Source organism: Hyperolius riggenbachi, chromosome 6 (genome assembly GCF_040937935.1).
Source record: "Hyperolius riggenbachi isolate aHypRig1 chromosome 6, aHypRig1.pri, whole genome shotgun sequence".
Lineage (NCBI taxonomy): Eukaryota > Metazoa > Chordata > Amphibia > Anura > Hyperoliidae > Hyperolius > Hyperolius riggenbachi.
The window spans coordinates 44,867,039-44,890,684 of record NC_090651.1 but is presented as its reverse complement, the minus strand read 5'-3'; the positions used below and the strand labels follow the sequence as shown (position 1 = coordinate 44,890,684).

Here is a 23,646-nt window from a genome sequence, read left to right as displayed (position 1 = left end):
TCTCTTTAAAGAGAACCTGAAGTGAGCAGGATATGGAGGCTGCAATATTTATTTACTTTTAACCCACTTGGCGGTATGATTATTTCTGGATTTTAGTGTCTTTTTAAAACATTTCAGATCCTAAAATCAAGAAAAAATCATGCCACCAGAGTATCTGCAGCAGCCCCAGCACTCACTCACCTCCCTGGGCTCCAGGGCTGCAGTTCACCCTCCATCCTCCAGGTGGCACTGTAACTCTGTGGTGAGATCGATGACAGTGATCTCACCAGAGTGATTCAGACCCTTGGAGGACAGGAAGGAGAACAGGCTACTAGTGATGGGAATTCCGGCTCATCTCGGAGAATCGGCTCTTCTGAATCGGCTCCCATTAAAGAGCCGGCTCTTACGGCTCTCAATTGGCTCTTCATTAAATATCACTGGACACCACTCAGAATTGGAGGAAAAAGCCCCGTCCCCGTCTCCATGACAACTCCAGACTGCTTCGCTGACTGGGGCAATCCCTCCTGCTACTGCTCTGCTCCGCCCCATACACTCCTACAAGCTGCAAGAGAAGGACTACATCTCCCAGCATGCCTCAGCGCCCTTAATTACACAGCAAATTAGAGCTGTGTGGGGCGGCTGAGGCATCGGCTCTTGTCGTTCACAGCAAAGAGCCGGCTCGTTCGTGAACGATCCATCACTACAGGCTACTGACGTCTGGATCTCCCGGGAGGTGAGTAAAAGCGCCTGCTGCGTGCTATACTCTGCATAGAACTCCCGGCTGCTAGCCAGAGCTACACTCAGGATTACCGCAAATACCAGTTGCCTAGCTGTCCTATTTGACTGTCGTAGGGTCTGAATCACACCAGAAACAAGCATGCAGCTAATTTTGTCAGATCTGACTGATATGATATGCAAATACTACAGAGTTTATGCAAATGTATGTACATTTTTTATGCAAATAAATGCAGCTTGAAACTGGACCAATCAGTTTAAAAATAGGTGGGAGTTGATTGGTCCATTTTCAAGCTGCATATATTTGCATAACAATTTACATAAATTTGCATAAACTCTAAAGTATTTGCATATCATTAATCATCCCTAGATCTGGCAATAATGTCAGAAACACCTGATCTGCATGCTTGGTCAGGGGCTGTGCATCACGGAGCAGTGCTTTTCAGCGCTGCTAGATTTGGGCGCAGCCGGCGCCTCCATAGACTTCAATAGGAATCATTCCTATTGAAGCGCTCAGTGAGTAACGTCGGCTCCGTCAGAAGACAGAGCCGAAGTTGCTTAAAAACAATAATTCGGCCTCCAGCAATCGCTGGAAGCCGAATTATTTCATTCCCCCACTATCCATGTCGGCCTGGAGGGGGAATAGTAATTAAATCGGCCCGGACTTGTGCAGAAGCAGGATCAGCCATATACCGCTGTATCCTGCGCCCAAGTCTACCGGCGCCGATTTCAAATGTACGCCTGTGCATCAGCAGGACAGACAGGCAACTGGTATTGCTTAAAGGGAGCCTGAAATAAAACTGAACAAAATAAGAACAGATACTAACATATGCTCCTGAAGACGGGCCGCTCCTCACTTCGCATGCGCGAGCACGCTCTCTTGCACACTTATGCATTCTCAGTACGGAGCCGCCCATCTTCAGGAGCACTCGGGCTCCCGAAGACATCTGAAGCCTCCCGCGCCAGAAGATTTGAACGGAGGAGCCTGCAGGGGAACGAGGGGACCAGGAGAGGAACGGGAGGGCTCTATAGGACCCAGAGCCTTCCCTCTACTTAGGTGAGTATCTGTTTTTTTATTTTACTTTCACTTCAGATTCACTTAAAAAAGAAAAAAAATATGGCAGCCTCCATATTCCTCTTGTTTCAGTTGTCCTTTAGGGCTCGTTTCCACTATTGCGAATCCGCATACGTCCAACGCATGCGGATTCACACATGTAATGCAAGTGGATGGGCCTGTTTCCACTGTAGCGTTGTTGAGGTGCGTTTTTTTCAGCGGTGAAAAACGCATAAAAGAGCCGCAGAATTCGCCTGCGAGTGTAATGCATGTGAATCGCATGCAATGTATTTAATAGGGAAATTGCATGCGACTTCCCCATGCGTTTTTTGCCGCGAATTCGCATGCGAATTCGCATAGGTACCAATGTAAATTCACACAGGCAGTGACATGGTTAAAATCGCATATACCCTCACCCATGCGAAATCGCATGCGAATTTGCGGCAAAAACGCATGGGGAATCGCATCCGCATGCGATTTCATCAGCGGTGGAATCCAGGCGATTCCGCACCGCAATAGTGGAAACGAGCCCTAAAAGGGAACCTGAGATGGGGGATTAGCATAAACACATACATACATGCCTGGGGCTTCCTCCGGCCTGATTGCTCCCATGTCGTCCTCTTCTGACTCCCTGTTCACTAGCAATTGGCCCCGGAAAGTTCTCTGATCTGGGCAACTGTGCATGTGCGGCCAGGCCGCGCATGCTCCTGGCGTGTTCATGTCGCCAGGGGCGCCCTGCGGCTACGATGTACTACCGCGCCCAGCAACCAGAGCGAATCGGGGGAGCGCACCTGGCCGGACTGCCCCGACTGGCGGATTTTATGGGGCCAGCTGCGGGTGAACAGGGAGTTATAAAAGGATGGCGTGGGAGCGATCAGGCCAGAGGGGGCTGGAGGAAGCCCCAGGTATGTATGTTTTTATGCTGTGGCCCCATCTCAGGTACACTGTAAAGGGTGAGGGACAGGCTACTGGAGCCCACAGATCATGTGCTGTGAATAATTTGATCGCTGGAACCCTGTACCCAAATAACAGGAAACCCAGATATCAGGCAGGCACCAGAATCATACACGTTTTCCAGTAGCTCATCCTCGGCCTTGTTCACATTCTGAATCGGCCGGTGCTATCGTAAGCGCTGAACGTTTTTGTGCGTGTTTTTTTTTTTTTTTTTAGTGATTCCCGGAGTTTTCTGAGCGTTGGGCGATTTTGTGTAAGCGCTTTCTAAGCGTTTTTGATGAGCTGACGTCAGTCAGGAAGTGAATTCTTTGACCCAGAAAAGAATAAATACAATGGGTTAACACGTCTTATCAGAGTAGCATAGCGAGCGCTACAAACCCGCAGGGGCTCAGGGCAGGATGAGTGGAGCTCTCGTCATTGCCAATTAGCAGGCATAAGTTCCTAACGCTCGCTATGCTACTCTGATTGATGAGACGTGTTAAAGGTGGCCATACAGTTATAGATTTGCAGCAGATTCGACCATCAGATAGATTTCTGTCAGATGTCTATCAGGTCGAATCTGACAGGAATGTATCTGATGTGTGCCACACAGTAGGAATCGAATTTCAATAGATTTCAGAATGAAATCTATTGAAATTCGATCGAAATGCAGTGTTGCACCATTCGATCCAATGCAACCCTATGGACCATCGATCGCCTGCCATTAGCTGATCAACCCAGATTTTCCGCCCGGACCGATCGAGCTAATCAATCAAAATTGGCTGCATATTGATCGATCGGCCGATTTAAAAGAATTGATTTGCAATTGACCGATCGATTCTATGGAATCGATCGGTCCAAAGATGGCTGAAATCGATCAGTGTATGGGCCCCGTAATTTTGATAAGGCCTGTTATCTCTGATAAGGCGTGTTAACGCAGATAAGGCATGCTATTTGTCTTAGTGAATCAAGCCCAATGTATTTATTCTTAAAAGCTCTCGGGAAATCACTATACAAAGTGATTTTTCAAGCGCTTAGCGATTTCCCTATACCTTCCATTGAGTCAAAGCGCTCAGAAAATGTTACAGGCAGCACTTTGGTAAGCGGAAAGCAACCGAAACACACAGATGTGAACACTGTCATAAGTTATCATTGCACAAGCGCTTTTCAAAATCGCTGGCGCTTAAAAAAAAACAAACCAAAAACGCTCAGTGTGAACAAGCCCTTAGGCCCCATTTACACTTACAAAACGCCGGCGATTTTTGCCGATGTTTTGCAGGAGCGATTGTTCCGCGATTTCACGTGGAAAAATCTTTGAACACTGCTGCGATTTTACCGCGATCGCGTTTAGTGCTTCTATAGCATTGAAACACGATCATGGGGAAATCGCCTGAAAATTGTGCAGATGACGCGTTTGGCGTTTTTGCCTGTTTTTGGGCGATTTGCAAATCGCCCAAGTAAGAACGGGCCCATAGTTTCATTACGCTAGCGCTTTTAAAAAGCGCTAGCGTTTTGCTAAAATCGCTGCAAAATGCTCTAGTGTGAATGGGGCTTTAGATAGGGTTCACATTTATCAATATGGAAACCACAAATGCTTTTTCACAATAACATTTTTCAGACACCTTTGTCAGCATTTTTCCACTCACATTTTACTCATAGCAGCTAATGACCGTCAATGAGAAAAGCAGTGAGCAAATTTATGCTGCAAGATGCAAGGGGTTTTTCCACACAGATGATAATGTGAACACAATTTCACCATCTTCAAAAAGAAATGCAAATCTTCATTAACTTCCATAATACGTGCAGTGATTTTTGCAAATTCGTAATTCAAACACGCGTTTTAGATAAAAGTGTCTGCTGCCTACGTTCACAGCGCCACTTCCCACTGCATTGTAAGGTGGAACGTGCAATGTGACGTTCACAGTGCAGTGCGGTTTACCAGTATGTGGCATCCCAACACACTGCATGCAGTGAGTTACAGCAAGATACATTTAACTGTGACAGTGAAGCATACTTTTCATTGACTGTATGCTTCACTGCATATGCAACATAACGCACAGATGCGGTGCCATGTTTACATTCCGTTGCGTTCCTGCTTTTACAGGAAAGCCACAATACCCACTGTGAACCTGGCCTTACACAAACAGTAAATATTAGTGTAGGGTACGGGCAAGACACAAACACACACAAAAAGTTTTTACGACAGTCGAACGCAGAAAACTTTATAGATATTAGGAACGGTCAGAGAATCAGCAATCTCTAACAATGAGGAGAACCCATATCTCAGCCTAGGCAGAGCCTGTGCCACCACCTCAGCCTATATGACCGCATTGTGATTTTTCTCACAGAATTTCTCTATTTATGTCAGCGAATGAGGCGCTGTGGCGGAACAGCATGCTAACGTATGGTGAGGCAGGTTATAAATAATTGCCTGCATCTCATGTGACCTCAGCTCCCCCATCAGCACCTGCTTGTGGGGTCCTCCCTGGACTCCCTGTATACCAGCAGGCCTGTGCCAGGTCCTGCAGCAGACACAACTGAGCCCTTTGTTGTGGGGCTGGCATCTCTCACATCTCCATGTACACACAATGAGGGGGATGGAGGGCAGAGAAGCACAATGCATTGTCCTCATGATGCTAGCGGAGCATGGGGGGCTTACAGGGAGCCCTAAGAGCAAGTGCCTGGCTGTGGCCACAGCAATATATAGCCAAGCTGAGATTGTGTACACAGGCCAGGCGTTCAGCATCTCCATGTACAATGACCACTGCAGGACCCCCCATTCATTCCATTGAAGCTCTGTATGAATGGAAGCAGGAGCTCAGTGCAGACCCCAGAATGGCAGTCCACACTCTGTGCTAGAGACCCCCAGAGCCCAGCATGGAAGCAGCAGCACAACACAAGCAAATCTGTGATGGTGATCAAGGCACTCACCGAATGGAGAGGTGGGGGGAGGACCCCTGCGGCCCATCTTCCCCCGGGCTGGAGGATAGTCAGGGGGCTCTCTGTCGCCGCTGTGATGGCATGTGAGGGTCCCTGGCTGTGTGACAGTTACTGTGTGTGTACTGAGCAAAGGATGGAGCTGCTGGGCTGGATGAGGGAGGAACTATTCTGGCTGAGAGGAGGAGATGCTGTGCGCCTGTAGAGGGCAGCAGTGTGTGTGTGTGTGTGTGTATAGCATAGTGACTAATAATGTATAGAGATACAACACTGTGACTCTGCCAGTGCCAGTGTATAACACTGTGACTCTTATAATGTATAGAGAACAGCACTGTGACTGGTAATGTACGGCACTGTCACTCTGAGAACAGCACTGTGACTGATAATGTATAGAGGACAACACTGTGACTGATAATGTATAGAGGACAGCACTGTGACTGATAATGTATAGAGAGCAGCACTGTGACTGATACTGTATAGAGGACAGCACTGTGACTATCAATGTATAGAGAACAGCTTTGTGACTGATAATGTATAGAGAGCAGCACTGTGACTGATAATGTATAGAGAGCAGCACTGTGACTGATAATGTATAGAGAACAGCACTGTGACTGATAATGTATAGAGAACAGCACTGTGACTGATAATGTATAGAGGACAGCACTGTGACTGATGATGTATAGAGAGCAGCACTGTGACTGATAATGTATAGAGAACAGCTCTGTGACTGATACTGTATAGAGGACAGCACTGTGACTGATAATGTATAGAGGACAGCACTGTGACTGATACTGTATAGAGGACAGCACTGTGACTGATACTGTATAGAGGACAGAACTGTGACTGATACTGTATAGAGGACAGCACTGTGACTGACAATGTATAGAGGACAGCACTGTGACTGATACTGTATAGAGGACAGCACTGTGACTGATACTGTATAGAGAACAGCACTGTGACTGATACTGTATAGAGGACAGCACTGTGACTGATACTGTATAGAGAACAGCACTGTGACTGATAATGTATAGAGGACAGCACTGTGACTGATAATGTATAGAGAACAGCACTGTGACTGATAATGTACAGAGAGCAGCACTGTGACTGATAATGTATAGAGGACAGCACTGTGACTATCAATGTATAGAGAACAGCACTGTGACTGATAATGTATAGAGGACAGCACTGTGACTATCAATGTATAGAGAACAGCACTGTGACTGATACTGTATAGAGAGCAGCACTGTGACTGATAATGTATAGAGGACAGCACTGTGACTGATAATGTATAGAGGACAGCACTGTGACTGATAATGTATAGAGAGCAGCACTGTGACTGATAATGTATAGAGAACAGCTCTGTGACTGATGATGTATAGAGATATAACACTGTGACTCTACCAGTGTACAGATAACAGCACTGTGACTGATAATGTATAGAGAGCAGCACTGTGACTGATAATGTATAGAGAGCAGCACTGTGACTGATAATGTATAGAGAGCAGCACTGTGACTGATAATGTATAGAGAACAGCACTGTGACTGATAATGTATAGAGGACAGCACTGTGACTGATGATGTATAGAGAGCAGCACTGTGACTGATAATGTATAGAGAACAGCTCTGTGACTGATACTGTATAGAGGACAGCACTGTGACTGATAATGTATAGAGGACAGCACTGTGACTGATACTGTATAGAGGACAGCACTGTGACTGATACTGTATAGAGGACAGCACTGTGACTGATACTGTATAGAGGACAGCACTGTGACTGATACTGTATAGAGGACAGAACTGTGACTGATACTGTATAGAGGACAGCACTGTGACTGACAATGTATAGAGGACAGCACTGTGACTGATACTGTATAGAGGACAGCACTGTGACTGATAATGTACAGAGAGCAGCACTGTGACTGATACTGTATAGAGGACAGCACTGTGACTGATACTGTATAGAGGACAGCACTGTGACTGATACTGTATAGAGAACAGCACTGTGACTGATAATGTATAGAGGACAGCACTGTGACTGATAATGTATAGAGAACAGCACTGTGACTGATAATGTACAGAGAGCAGCACTGTGACTGATAATGTATAGAGGACAGCACTGTGACTATCAATGTATAGAGAACAGCACTGTGACTGATAATGTATAGAGGACAGCACTGTGACTATCAATGTATAGAGGACAGCACTGTGACTGATAATGTATAGAGAACAGCTCTGTGACTGATAATGTATAGAGGACAGCACTGTGACTGATAATGTATAGAGGACAGCACTGTGTCTGATAATGTACAGAGAGCAGCACTGTGACTGATAATGTACAGAAAGCAGCACTGTGACTGATAACGTATAGAGGACAGCACTGTGACTGATAATGTATAGGGAACAGCACTGTGACTGATAATGTATAGAGAACAGCACTGTGACTGATAATGTATAGAGAACAGCACTGTGACTGATAATGTATAGAGGACAGCACTGTGTCTGATAATGTACAGAGAACAGCACTGTGACTGATAATGTATAGAGGACAGCACTGTGACTGATAATGTACAGAGAGCAGCACTGTGACTGGTACTGTATAGAGGACAGCACTGTGACTGATACTGTATAGAGGACAGCACTGTGACTGATACTGTATAGAGGACAGCACTGTGACTGATACTGTATAGAGGACAGCACTGTGACTGATACTGTATAGAGGACAGCACTGTGACTGATACTGTATAGAGGACAGCACTGTGACTGATACTGTATAGAGGACAGCACTGTGACTGATACTGTATAGGGAACAGCACTGTGACTGATAATGTATAGAGAACAGCACTGTGACTGATAATGTATAGAGAACAGCACTGTGACTGATAATGTATAGAGAACAGCACTGTGACTGATAATGTACAGAGAACAGCACTGTGACTGATAATGTATAGAGGACAGCACTGTGACTGATAATGTATAGAGGACAGCACTGTGACTGATAATGTATAGAGGACAGCACTGTGACTGATACTGTATAGAGGACAGCACTGTGACTGATAATGTATAGAGGACAGCACTGTGACTGATGATGTATAGAGGACAGCACTGTGACTGATGATGTATAGAGGACAGCACTGTGACTGATGATGTATAGAGGACAGCACTGTGACTGATGTATAGAGGACAGCACTGTGACTGATGATGTATAGAGGACAGCACTGTGACTGATGATGTATAGAGGACAGCACTGTGACTGATGATGTATAGAGGACAGCACTGTGACTGATGATGTATAGAGGACAGCACTGTGACTGATGATGTATAGAGGACAGCACTGTGACTGATGATGTATAGAGGACAGCACTGTGACTGATGATGTATAGAGGACAGCACTGTGACTGATGATGTATAGAGGACAGCACTGTGACTGATGATGTATAGAGGACAGCACTGTGACTGATGATGTATAGAGGACAGCACTGTGACTGATGATGTATAGAGGACAGCACTGTGACTGATGATGTATAGAGGACAGCACTGTGACTGATGATGTATAGAGGACAGCACTGTGACTGATAATGTATAGAGAGCAGCACTGTGACTGATAATGTATAGAGAACAGCACTGTGACTGATACTGTATAGAGGACAGCACTGTGACTGATACTGTCAGAGCCGGCCTTTGGGGGTGGCAAGTGGGGCGATTGCCCCAGGCCCCACACCTGAGGAGGCCCCGCACCCTCTGCAGCGGTGGGGAGAGCGGGCATAGTTGTTAAAACTCACGTGTCTTCACTGATGTTCACAGCTACCATCTATTTCCTCTCCCAGCATCTGTGTATTGGTAACAGCGCCCCATATGATGACGTGACCGCATGTCACCACAGGGGGGCACTGTTACCAATACACAGATGCCGGGAGAGGAAATAGATGGTAGCTTAGCTGGGAGCATCGGTGAAGACACGTGAGTTTTAACAACTATGCCCGCTCTCCCCAGCACTGCAGCCACCTTGCTATCTAACCTGTACTGCAGGGCACCTACCTATATAATCTATACTGCAGGGCATCTACCTATATAATCTATACTGCAGGGCACCTACCTATATAATCTATACTGCGGGGCAGTGCCAGAGGTGGCCTTAGAGTACGCGGGGCCTAGGGCGAGTGTCATATGCGAGGCCTAAAGACATATGCTGTGGATACACATGTTGTGGAAGCACACACTCTGTATAGGTTAGATAGGTAGGTGCCTCCAGTATAGATTAGATAGGTAGGTGCCCCGCAGTATAGATTAGATAGGTAGGTGCCCTGCAGTATATATTAGATAGGTGCCTGCAGTATGGATTAAACAGGTAGGTGCGCTGCAGTACAGATTAGATAGGTAGGTAGGTACCCTGCAGTATAGATTAGTTAGGTAGGTACCCCGCAGTTTATATTAGATAGGTGCATGCAGTATAGATTAGATAGGGTGGTGCCCTGCAGTACAGATTAGATAGGTGCCTGCAGTATAGATTAGACAGGTAGGTGCCCTGCAGTACAGATTAGATAGGTAGGTAGGTACCCTGCAGTATAGATTAGTTAGGTAGGTACCCCGCAGTTTATATTAGATAGGTGCATGCAGTATAGATTAGATAGGGTGGTGCCCTGCAGTACAGATTAGATAGGTGCCTGCAGTATAGATTAGACAGGTAGGTGCCCTGCAGTACAGATTAGATAGGTAGGTAGGTACCCTGCAGTATAGATTAGTTAGGTAGGTACCCCGCAGTTTATATTAGATAGGTGCCTGCAGTATAGATTAGATAGAGTTGTGCCCTGCAGTACAGATTAGATAGGTGCCTGCAGTATAGATTAGACAGGTAGGTGCCCTGCAGTACAGATTGGATAGGTAGGTAGGTGCCCTGCAGTACAGATTAGATAGGTGCCAGCCTACAGTATAGATTAGATAGGTGCCAGCCTGCAGTATAGGTTCGATAGGTGCCTGCAGTATAGGTTAGATAGGTGCCAGCCTGCAGTATAGATTAGATAGGTGCCAGCCTGCAGTAAAGATTAGATAAGTGCCAGCCTGCAGTATAGGTTAGATAGGTGCCTGCAGTATAGGTTAGATAGGTGCCAGCCTGCAGTATGGGTTAGATAGGTGCCAGCCTGCAGTATAGATTAGATAGGTGCCTGCAGTATAGGTTAGATAGGTGCCAGCCTGCAGTATAGGTTAGATAGGTGCCAACCTGCAGTATAGATTAGATAGGTGCCTGCAGTATAGGTTAGATAGGTGCCACCTTGCAGTATAGGTTAGATAGGTGCCAGCCTGCAGTATAGATTAGATAGGTGCCACCTTGCAGTATAGGTTAGACAGGTGCCAGCCTGCAGCATAGGTTAGATAGGTGCCAGCCTGCAGTATAGGTTAGATAGGTAGGTGCCCCGCAGTATAGATTATATAGGTAGGTGCCCTGCAGTATAGATTATATAGGTAGATGCCCTGCAGTATAGATTATATAGGTAGGTGCCCTGCAGTACAGGTTAGATAGCAAGGTGGCTGCAGTGCTGGGGAGAGCGGGCATAGTTGTTAAAACTCACGTGTCTTCACCGATGCTCCCAGCTAAGCTACCATCTATTTCCTCTCCCGGCATCTGTGTATTGGTAACAGTGCCCCCCTGTGGTGACATGCGGTCACGTCATCATATGGGGCGCTGTTACCAATACACAGATGCTGGGAGAGGAAATAGATGGTAGCTGTGAACATCAGTGAAGACACGTGAGTTTTAACAACTATGCCCGCTCTCCCCACCGCTGCAGAGGGTGCGGGGCCTCCTCAGGTGCGGGGCCTGGGGCAATCGCCCCACTTGCCACCCCCAAAGGCCGGCTCTCGGGGCACCTACCTATCTAACCTATACTGCAGGCTGGCACCTATCTAACCTATGCTGCAGGCTGGCACCTGTCTAACCTATACTGCAAGGTGGCACCTATCTAATCTATACTGCAGGCTGGCACCTATCTAACCTATACTGCAGGCACCTATTTAACCTATACTGCAGGCTGGCACCTATCTAATCTATACTGCAGGCTGGCACCTATTTAACCTATACTGCAGGCTGGCACCTATCTAATCTATACTGCAGGCTGGCACCTATCTAACCTATACTGCAAGGTGGCACCTATCTAACCTATACTGCAGGCACCTATCTAATCTATACTGCAGGCTGGCACCTATCTAACCTATACTGCAGGCACCTATCTAACCTATGCTGCAGGTTGGCACCTATCTAACCTATACTGCAGGCTGGCACCTATCTAACCTATACTGCAGGCACCTATCTAATCTATACTGCAGGCACCTATCTAATCTATACTGCAGGCACCTATCTAATCTATACTGCAGGCTGGCACCTATCTAACCCATACTGCAGGCTGGCACCTGTCTAACCTATACTGCAGGCACCTATCTAATCTATACTGCAGGCTGGCCCCTATCTAACCTATACTGCAGGCCACCTATCTAATCTATACTGCAGCCACCTATCTAATCTATACTGCAGGCTGGCACCTATCTAACCTATACTGCAAGGTGGCACCTATCTAACCTATACTGCAGGCACCTATCTAATCTATACTGAAGGCTGGCACCTATCTAACCTATACTGCAGGCACCTATCTAACCTATGCTGCAGGTTGGCACCTATCTAACCTATACTGCAGGCTGGCACCTATCTAACCTATACTGCAGGCACCTATCTAATCTATACTGCAGGCACCTATCTAACCTATACTGCAGGCACCTATCTAATCTATACTGCAGGCTGGCACCTATCTAACCCATACTGCAGGCTGGCACCTGTCTTACCTATACTGCAGGCACCTATCTAATCTATACTGCAGGCTGGCCCCTATCTAACCTATACTGCAGGCCACCTATCTAATCTATACTGCAGCCACCTATCTAATCTATACTGCAGGCTGGCACTTATCTAATCTATACTGCAGGCTGGCACCTATCTAACCTATACTGCAGGCACCTATCGAACCTATACTGCAGGCTGGCACCTATCTAATCTATACTGCAGGCTGGCACCTATCTAATCTGTACTGCAGGGCACCTACCTACCTATCCAATCTGTACTGCAGGGCACCTACCTGTCTAATCTATACTGCAGGCACCTATCTAATCTATACTGCAGGGCACCTATCTATCTAATCTATACTGCAGGCACCTATCTAATCTATACTGCAGGGTACCTACCTACCTATCTAATCTGTACTGCAGGGCACCTACCTGTCTAATCTATACTGCAGGCACCTATCTAATCTGTACTGCAGGGCACAACCCTATCTAATCTATACTGCAGGCACCTATCTAATATAAACTGCGGGGTACCTACCTAACTAATCTATACTGCAGGGTACCTACCTACCTATCTAATCTGTACTGCAGGGCACCTACCTGTCTAATCTATACTGCAGGCACCTATCTAATCTGTACTGCAGGGCACCACCCTATCTAATCTATACTGCATGCACCTATCTAATATAAACTGCGGGGTACCTACCTAACTAATCTATACTGCAGGGTACCTACCTACCTATCTAATCTGTACTGCAGCGCACCTACCTGTTTAATCCATACTGCAGGCACCTATCTAATATATACTGCAGGGCACCTACCTATCTAATCTATACTGCGGGGCACCTACCTATCTAATCTATACTGGAGGCACCTACCTATCTAACCTATACAGAGTGTGTGCTTCCACAACATGTGTATCCACAGCATATGTCTTTAGGCCTCGCATATGACACTCGCCCTAGGCCCCGCGTACTCTAAGGCCACCTCTGGATACTGTATAGAGGACAGCACTGTGACTGATACTGTATAGAGGACAGCACTGTGACTGATAATGTACAGAGAGCAGCACTGTGACTGATACTGTATAGAGGACAGCACTGTGACTGATACTGTATAGAGGACAGCACTGTGACTGACAATGTATAGAGGACAGCACTGTGACTGATACTGTATAGAGGACAGCACTGTGACTGATACTGTATAGAGGACAGCACTGTGACTGATAATGTATAGAGGACAGCACTGTGACTATCAATGTATAGAGAACAGCACTGTGACTGATAATGTATAGAGGACAGCACTGTGACTATCAATGTATAGAGGACAGCACTGTGACTGATAATGTATAGAGAACAGCTCTGTGACTGATAATGTATAGAGGACAGCACTGTGACTGATAATGTATAGAGGACAGCACTGTGTCTGATAATGTACAGAGAGCAGCACTGTGACTGATAATGTACAGAGAGCAGCACTGTGACTGATAACGTATAGAGGACAGCACTGTGACAGATAATGTATAGGGAACAGCACTGTGACTGATAATGTATAGAGAACAGCACTGTGACTGATAATGTATAGAGAACAGCACTGTGACTGATACTGTATAGAGGACAGCACTGTGTCTGATAATGTACAGAGAACAGCACTGTGACTGATAATGTACAGAGAGCAGCACTGTGACTGGTACTGTATAGAGGACAGCACTGTGACTGATACTGTATAGGGAACAGCACTGTGACTGATAATGTATAGAGAACAGCACTGTGACTGATAATGTATAGAGGACAGCACTGTGTCTGATAATGTATAGAGGACAGCACTGTGTCTGATAATGTATAGAGAACAGCACTGTGACTGATAATGTATAGAGAACAGCACTGTGACTGATACTGTATAGAGGACAGCACTGTGTCTGATAATGTACAGAGAACAGCACTGTGACTGATAATGTATAGAGGACAGCACTGTGACTGATAATGTACAGAGAGCAGCGCTGTGACTGGTACTGTATAGAGGACAGCACTGTGACTGATACTGTATAGAGGACAGCACTGTGACTGATAATGTACAGAGAGCAGCACTGTGACTGATACTGTATAGAGGACAGCACTGTGACTGATACTGTATAGAGGACAGCACTGTGACTGACAATGTATAGAGGACAGCACTGTGACTGATACTGTATAGAGGACAGCACTGTGACTGATACTGTATAGAGGACAGCACTGTGACTGATAATGTATAGAGGACAGCACTGTGACTATCAATGTATAGAGAACAGCACTGTGACTGATAATGTATAGAGGACAGCACTGTGACTATCAATGTATAGAGGACAGCACTGTGACTATCAATGTATAGAGGACAGCACTGTGACTGATAATGTATAGAGGACAGCACTGTGACTGATAATGTATAGAGGACAGCACTGTGACTGATAATGTATAGAGGACAGCACTGTGACTGATAATGTATAGAGGACAGCACTGTGACTGATAATGTATAGAGGACAGCACTGTGACTGATAATGTATAGAGGACAGCACTGTGTCTGATAATGTACAGAGAGCAGCACTGTGACTGATAATGTACAGAGAGCAGCACTGTGACTGATAATGTACAGAGAGCAGCACTGTGACTGATAACGTATAGAGGACAGCACTGTGACTGATAATGTATAGGGAACAGCACTGTGACTGATAATGTATAGAGAACAGCACTGTGACTGATAATGTACAGAGAACAGCACTGTGACTGATAATGTATAGAGGACAGCACTGTGTCTGATAATGTACAGAGAACAGCACTGTGACTGATAATGTATAGAGGACAGCACTGTGACTGATAATGTACAGAGAGCAGCACTGTGACTGGTACTGTATAGAGGACAGCACTGTGACTGATACTGTATAGAGGACAGCACTGTGACTGATACTGTATAGAGGACAGCACTGTGACTGATACTGTATAGAGGACAGCACTGTGACTGATACTGTATAGAGGACAGCACTGTGACTGATAATGTATAGAGGACAGCACTGTGACTGATAATGTATAGAGGACAGCACTGTGACTGATAATGTATAGAGGACAGCACTGTGACTGATAATGTATAGAGGACAGCACTGTGAATGACAATGTATAGAGGACAGCACTGTGACTGATACTGTATAGAGGACAGCACTGTGACTGATACTGTATAGAGGACAGCACTGTGACTGATAATGTAGAGAGGACAGCACTGTGACTGATAATGTAGAGAGGACAGCACTGTGACTGATAATGTATAGAGGACAGCACTGTGACTGATAATGTAGAGAGGACAGCACTGTGACTGATACTGTATAGAGGACAGCACTGTGACTGATACTGTATAGAGGACAGCACTGTGACTGATACTGTATAGAGGACAGCACTGTGACTGATACTGTATAGAGGACAGCACTGTGACTGATAATGTAGAGAGGACAGCACTGTGACTGATAATGTAGAGAGGACAGCACTGTGACTGATAATGTAGAGAGGACAGCACTGTGACTGATAATGTAGAGAGGACAGCACTGTGACTGATAATGTAGAGAGGACAGCACTGTGACTGATAATGTAGAGAGGACAGCACTGTGACTGATAATGTAGAGAGGACAGCACTGTGACTGATAATGTAGAGAGGACAGCACTGTGACTGATAATGTAGAGAGGACAGCACTGTGACTGATAATGTATAGAGGACAGCACTGTGACTGATAATGTATAGAGGACAGCACTGTGACTGATAATGTATAGAGGACAGCACTGTGACTGATAATGTATAGAGGACAGCACTGTGACTGATAATGTATAGAGGACAGCACTGTGACTGATAATGTATAGAGGACAGCACTGTGACTGATAATGTATAGAGGACAGCACTGTGACTGATAATGTATAGAGGACAGCACTGTGACTGATAATGTATAGAGGACAGCACTGTGACTGATAATGTATAGAGGACAGCACTGTGACTGATAATGTATAGAGGACAGCACTGTGACTGATAATGTATAGAGGACAGCACTGTGACTGATAATGTATAGAGGACAGCACTGTGACTGATAATGTATAGAGGACAGCACTGTGACTGATAATGTATAGAGGACAGCACTGTGACTGATAATGTATAGAGGACAGCACTGTGACTGATAATGTATAGAGGACAGCACTGTGACTGATAATGTATAGAGGACAGCACTGTGACTGATAATGTATAGAGGACAGCACTGTGACTGATAATGTATAGAGGACAGCACTGTGACTGATAATGTATAGAGGACAGCACTGTGACTGATAATGTATAGAGGACAGCACTGTGACTGATAATGTATAGAGGACAGCACTGTGACTGATAATGTATAGAGGACAGCACTGTGACTGATAATGTATAGAGGACAGCACTGTGACTGATAATGTATAGAGGACAGCACTGTGACTGATAATGTATAGAGGACAGCACTGTGACTGATAATGTATAGAGGACAGCACTGTGACTGATAATGTATAGAGGACAGCACTGTGACTGATAATGTATAGAGGACAGCACTGTGACTGATAATGTATAGAGGACAGCACTGTGACTGATAATGTATAGAGGACAGCACTGTGACTGATACTGTATAGAGGACAGCACTGTGACTAGTGTTGGGCGAACATCTATATGTTCGGGTTCGGGCCGAACAGGCCGAACATGGCCGCGATGTTCGGGTGTTCGACCCGAACTCCGAACATAATGGAAGTCAATGGGGACCCAAACTTTTGTGCTTTGTAAAGCCTCCTTACATGCTACATACCCCAAATTTACAGGGTATGTGCACCTTGGGAGTGGGTACAAGAGGAAAAAAAATTTAGCAAAAAGAGCTTATAGTTTTTGAGAAAATCGATTTTAAAGTTTCAAAGGGAAAACTGTCTTTTAAATGCGGGAAATGTCTGTTTTCTTTGCACAGGTAACATGCTTTTTGTCGGCATGCAGTCATAAATGTAATACATATAAGAGGTTCCAGGAAAAGGGACCGGTAACGCTAACCCAGCAGCAGCACACGTGATGGAACAGGAGGAGGCGCAGGAGGAGAAGGCCACGCTTTGTGAGACACAACAACCCAGGCCTTGCATGAGGACAAGAAGCGTGCGGATAGCATGCTTTGTACCGCCATGCAGTCATAAATGTAATAAAGATAAGAGGTTCCATAAACAGGGACCGGCAACGCTAACCCAGCAGCAGCAGCAGCAGCACACGTGATGGAACCGGAGGAGGCGCAGGAGGAGAAGGCCACGCTTTGTGAGACACAAAAACCCAGGCCTTGCATGAGGACAAGAAGCGTGCGGATAGCATGCTTTGTACCGCCATGCAGTCATAAATGTAATAAAGATAAGTGGTTCAATAAACAGGGACCACGCGGCAACGCTAACCCAGCAGCAGCAGACGTGATGGAACAGGAGGAGGCGCAGGAGGAGAAGGCCACGCTTTGTGAGACACAACAACCCAGGCCTTGCATGAGGACAAGAAGCGTGCGGATAGCATGCTTTGTACCGCCATGCAGTCATAAATTTAATAAAGATAAGAGGTTCCATAAACAGGGACCGGCAACGCTAACCCAGCAGCAGCAGCAGCAGCACACGTGATGGAACCGGAGGAGGCGCAGGAGGAGAAGGCCACGCTTTGTGAGACACAACAACCCAGGCCTTGCATGAGGACAAAAAGCGTGCGGATATAGCAGCAATGCTTTTTGCCTCCATGCAGTCATAAATGTAATACAGATGAGAGGTTCAATAAACAGGGACCGGAAACGCTAAACCATCCCAGATGTTCATTGGTCATGTTACTTGGTTGGGGTCCTGGAGTGTTGCGTAGTCGTTTCCAATCCAGGATTGATTCATTTTAATTTGAGTCAGACGGTCTGCATTTTCTGTGGAGAGGCGGATACGCCGATCTGTGACGATGCCTCCGGCAGCACTGAAACAGCGTTCCGACATAACGCTGGCTGCCGGGCAAGCCAGCACCTCTATTGCGTACATTGCCAGTTCGTGCCAGGTGTCTAGCTTCATGCCCGGTTTCAGGTCCAGCGGTGCCAGCCACAAATCCGTCTGTTCCTTTATTCCCCTCCAAATTTCCTCCCCTGTGTGCTGCTTATCCCCAAGGCAGATCAGCTTCAGCAACGCTTGCTGACGCATGCCAACAGCTGTGCTGCACTGCTTCCACGATCCTACTGCTGCTGGTGCTGGGTTAGCGTTTCCGGATGAGGTACAGCTTTGAGATGCGTTGGAGGAGAAGGAGTCAGAGAGGTAGGTGCTGCTGTTGTTATCCAGTGGGAGGGACGGCGGTGCAGCTGTTTGCCGCGTGGGCAACACCCGCGCCGTAGCAGGTGAGGAATCGCTGCCAGGCTCCACAAGGTTCACCCAGTGCGCGGTAAGGGAGATGTATCGACCCTGGCCGAACGCACTCGTCCAGGTGTCAGTGGTGAGGTGAACCTTGCAGGCAACGGCATTCTTCAAGCTTCGGGTTATTTAGCTGGCCACGTGCTCATGCAACTCAGGCACTGCAGAGCGCGCAAAGTGGTAGCGGCTGGGAACCACGTAACGTGGGATGGCCACTGACATCATGCCCTTGAAGCTGTTTGTCTCCACCACTCGATATGGCAGCATTTCGCAGGCCAGAAGCTTGGCTATGCTGGCTGGCTGTTACTGCCACGGCCCGGGGGTCATTTGCTGGCAATTTCCTCTTGCGCTCAAACATCTCAGAGACAGACAACTCAACCGTAGGGCTGCACACCGAAGGGCTGTTGGTTGTTGTGTTTGATGAACACTGGGAGACCTCAAGAGCACTAGTCCGGAAAGTGACAGTGTCAGCATCGTCTGATGTTTGTGAATGTTGTGAACCACGCAATGGCTGGGCTACTGCTGCTGCTGAGGCGGGTCTGGTGGTGAGTCTGGTGAACCCAAGGGAGGCAGTGTTGCTGGTGGTACCCTGTCCTGCCGCGTTTGCCCACAGAGTGGGATGTTTGGATAGAATGTGGCGGCTCATGCTGGTGGTGGAGAGGTTGTTAATACTTTTCCCCCTGCTCAGGCGGGTCTTGCACACCTTGCAAATCGCCATGGTAACCTCCTCAGTGCAGTCTTCAAAGAAAGCCCAGACTTTAACTGGCTGAGGACTCGGACCTCGTGCGTGATGTGCTGGTGCTGCTTAACCCACTGCTGGACGCTTGAGAGGTCATCCAAGTAATTATCTGGTCCTGTTCTTTTGGATCTGTGAGGGTTGTTGTCCTGGACAACATGGGCGGTATTGAGTGGGTTTTCTTGGGTGCTCCCCTGTGGCCTGTACGTGAACCGTCAGGGGAAACACCTCTTCCCTTGCCCCTCCCTCTTTCACCGGATTTCTTCCTCATTTCACTTATCCTTAAAGTACACGCTGACTGGCAGCAGTACAGTGGCAGTACAGAAATGCTATACAGTGGTGGGTGAGCGGTGTACCACTATTGTCAGCAGCGACACAGAGCACAATGCTATACAGTGGCGGGTGAGCGGTGTACTACTGTTCCCAGCAGACACAGAGTGGAAGTAAACACAATGCTATATAGTGTGGCTGAGCCGTGTACACAGAGTGGCATTAAACACAATGCTATATAGTCTGCTATATAGTCACCCCGAACAGGGTGATGTTCTGCAGAACTCGAACAGTGGCAAACACTGTTCGCCCAACACTACTGGGAGGGAACGCAGATTTTAGTACCTAAACACACGATACAACATGTTTTCCGGGGTCGGACTCTGAGGCACATACAGATGGTCCCGATCATCATCCTCATCATACAACTCTTCTCCTGAGTCTGACCCACCCACCACCTCTGCCACCCCAACATCCCCAGACACAGACCCCTCATCGTCCTCAACATTAACTTGGGATGCTGGCCTGAGCCAGACCTCCTCCTCCACATCAGGCCCCATCATCTCCTCAATGGCAGCCCTCATTAATCGCTCTGGCGACGAACCGATGGACACAACGTTCTCCTCCGGGGAGGGCTGCTGCTGACCACTGGCTGCTGGGGTGGATGTTATAGCTTGCGTGGGGCGTTGGCTGTTGCTGTTGTTGGGAGTGCTGCTCACAGCGGAGGTCTCTGGGGAACTCATGTTGAGCTCATATAGTGGTTGACGGTGAGTGGAGTATTACTGATCCCAGCAATATACACACTGACTGGCAGAGTACGCAATGCTATATAGTGTGGCTGAGCGGTGTACACAGAGTGGCAGTAAACACAATGCTATATAGTCTGGCTGAGCGAGCGGTGTACTACTGTTCCCAGCAGAATCAGAGTGGCAGTAAACAATGGTATATAGTCTGGCTGAGCAGTGTACACAGAGTGTCAGTAAACAATGCTATATAGTCTGGCTGAGCCGTGTACACAGAGTGTCAGTAAACAATGCAATATAGTCTGGCTGAGCGGTGTACACAGAGTGTCAGTTAACAATGGTATATAGTCTGGCTGAGCGGTGTACACAGAGTGTCAGTAAACAATGGTATATAGTCTGGCTGAGCGGTGTACACAGAGTGGCAGTAATCAATGGTATATAGTCTGGCTGAGCGGTGTACACAGAGTGGCAGTAAACACAATGCTATATATAGCGTGGCTGAGCGAGGTGCACAGTGGCAGTACACACAATGCTATATAGTCAGGCTAAGCCGTGTACACAGAGTGTCAGAAAACACAATGCTATATATAGCGTGGCTGAGCGAGGTGCACAGTGGCAGTACACACAATGCTATATAGTCAGGCTAAGCCGTGTACACAGAGTGTCAGAAAACACAATGCTATATATAGCGTGGCTGAGCGAGGTACACAGTGGCAGTAAACAATGCTATATATAGTGTGGCTGAGCGAGCGGTGTACTACTGTTCCCAGCAGCGACACACAATGACTGGGGGGGACCCTGGCTAGCGTGGCTGGAGAGCGAACTACCCTGCCTGCCTACCCAAAGCTAAACCCACAGACAAATGGCGGAGATATGACGTGGTTCGGGTATTTATTTACCCGAACCACGTGACCGTTCGGCCAATCAGAGCGCGTTCGGGCCCGAACCACGTGACCCAGTAAACAATGGTATATAGTCTGGCTGAGCAGTGTACACAGAGTGTCAGTAAACAATGCTATATAGTCTAGCTGAGCCGTGTACACAGAGTGTCAGTAAACAATGCAATATAGTCTGGCTGAGCGGTGTACACAGAGTGTCAGTAAACAATGCAATATAGTCTGGCTGAGCGGTGTACACAGAGTGTCAGTAAACAATGGTATATAGTCTGGCTGAGCAGTGTACACAGAGTGTCAGTAAACAATGCTATATAGTCTGGCTGAGCCGTGTCCACAGAGTGTCAGTAAACAATGGTATATAGTCTGGCTGAGCGGTGTACACAGAGTGTCAGTAAACAATGGTATATAGTCTGGCTGAGAGGTGTACACAGAGTGTCAGTAAACAATGGTATATAGTCTGGCTGAGCGGTGTACACAGAGTGTCAGTAAACAATGGTATATAGTCTGGCTGAGCGGTGTACACAGAGTGTCAGTAAACAATGGTATATAGTCTGGCTGAGCGGTGTACACAGAGTGTCAGTAAACAATGGTATATAGTCTGGCTGAGCGGTGTACACAGAGTGTCAGTAAACAATGGTATATAGTCTGGCTGAGCGGTGTACACAGAGTGGCAGTAAACACAATGCTATATATAGCGTGGCTGAGCGAGGTGCACAGTGGCAGTACACACAATGCTATATAGTCAGGCTAAGCCGTGTACACAGAGTGTCAGAAAACACAATGCTATATATAGCGTGGCTGAGCGAGGTACACAGTGGCAGTAAACAATGCTATATATAGTGTGGCTGAGCGAGCGGTGTACTACTGTTCCCAGCAGCGACACACAATGACTGGGGGGGACCCTGGCTAGCGTGGCTGGAGAGCGAACTACCCTGCCTGCCTACCCAAAGCTAAACCCACAGACAAATGGCGGAGATATGACGTGGTTCGGGTATTTATTTACCCGAACCACGTGACCGTTCGGCCAATCAGAGCGCGTTCGGGCCCGAACCACGTGACCCGTTCGGCCAATCACAGCGCTAGCCGAACGTTCGGCCATGCGCTCTTAGTTCGGCCATGTGGCCGAACGGTTTGGCCGAGCACCGTCAGGTGTTCGGCCGAACTCGAACATCACCCGAACAGGGTGATGTTCTGCAGAACCCGAACAGTGGCGAACACTGTTCGCCCAACACTAACTGTGACTGATAATGTATAGAGGACAGCACTGTGACTATCAATGTATAGAGAACAGCACTGTGACTGATAATGTATAGAGAACAGCACTGTGACTGATACTGTATAGAGGACAGCACTGTGTCTGATAATGTATAGAGAACAGCACTGTGACTGATACTGTATAGAGGACAGCACTGTGACTGATAATGTACAGAGAGCAGCACTGTAACTGATAATGTATAGAGGACAGCACTGTGACTATCAATGTATAGAGGACAGCACTGTGACTGATAATGTATAGAGAACAGCACTGTGACTGATAATGTATAGAGGACAGCACTGTGTCTGATAATGTATAGAGGACAGCACTGTGTCTGATAATGTATAGAGGACAGCACTGTGTCTGATAATGTATAGAGGACAGCACTGTGTCTGATAATGTATAGAGGACAGCACTGTGTCTGATAATGTATAGAGGACAGCACTGTGACTGATAATGTATAGAGGACAGCACTGTGACTGATAATGTATAGAGGACAGCACTGTGACTGATAATGTATAGAGAACAGCACTGTGACTGATACTGTATAGAGGACAGCACTGTGACTGATACTGTATAGAGGACAGCACTGTGACTATCAATGTATAGAGGGCAGCACTGTGACTGATACTGTATAGAGGACAGCACTGTGACTGATACTGTATAGAGGACAGCACTGTGACTGATAATGTATAGGGAACAGCACTGTGACTGATAATGTATAGGGAACAGCACTGTGACTGATAATGTATAGGGAGCAGCACTGTGACTGATAATGTATAGGGAGCAGCACTGTGACTGATAATGTATAGAGAACAGCACTGTGACTGATAATGTATAGAGGACAGCACTGTGACTGATAATGTATAGAGG

General features: G+C 46.9%; 1 protein-coding gene across 1 annotated transcript in view; it reads right to left on the bottom strand.

Annotated features, from left to right (window-relative positions):
- Positions 1-5,804, bottom strand: part of SLC44A5 (solute carrier family 44 member 5) — a 247,105-nt gene extending 241,301 nt beyond the window's left edge. Inside the window, exon 1 of the mRNA XM_068239204.1 lies at positions 5,633-5,804. Within this exon, the coding sequence (XP_068095305.1) occupies positions 5,633-5,669 (37 nt within the window). The 5' untranslated portion in view covers positions 5,670-5,804. The remainder of the gene's footprint in view (positions 1-5,632) is intronic.
- Between the last annotated feature and the right edge of the window lie 17,842 nt (positions 5,805-23,646).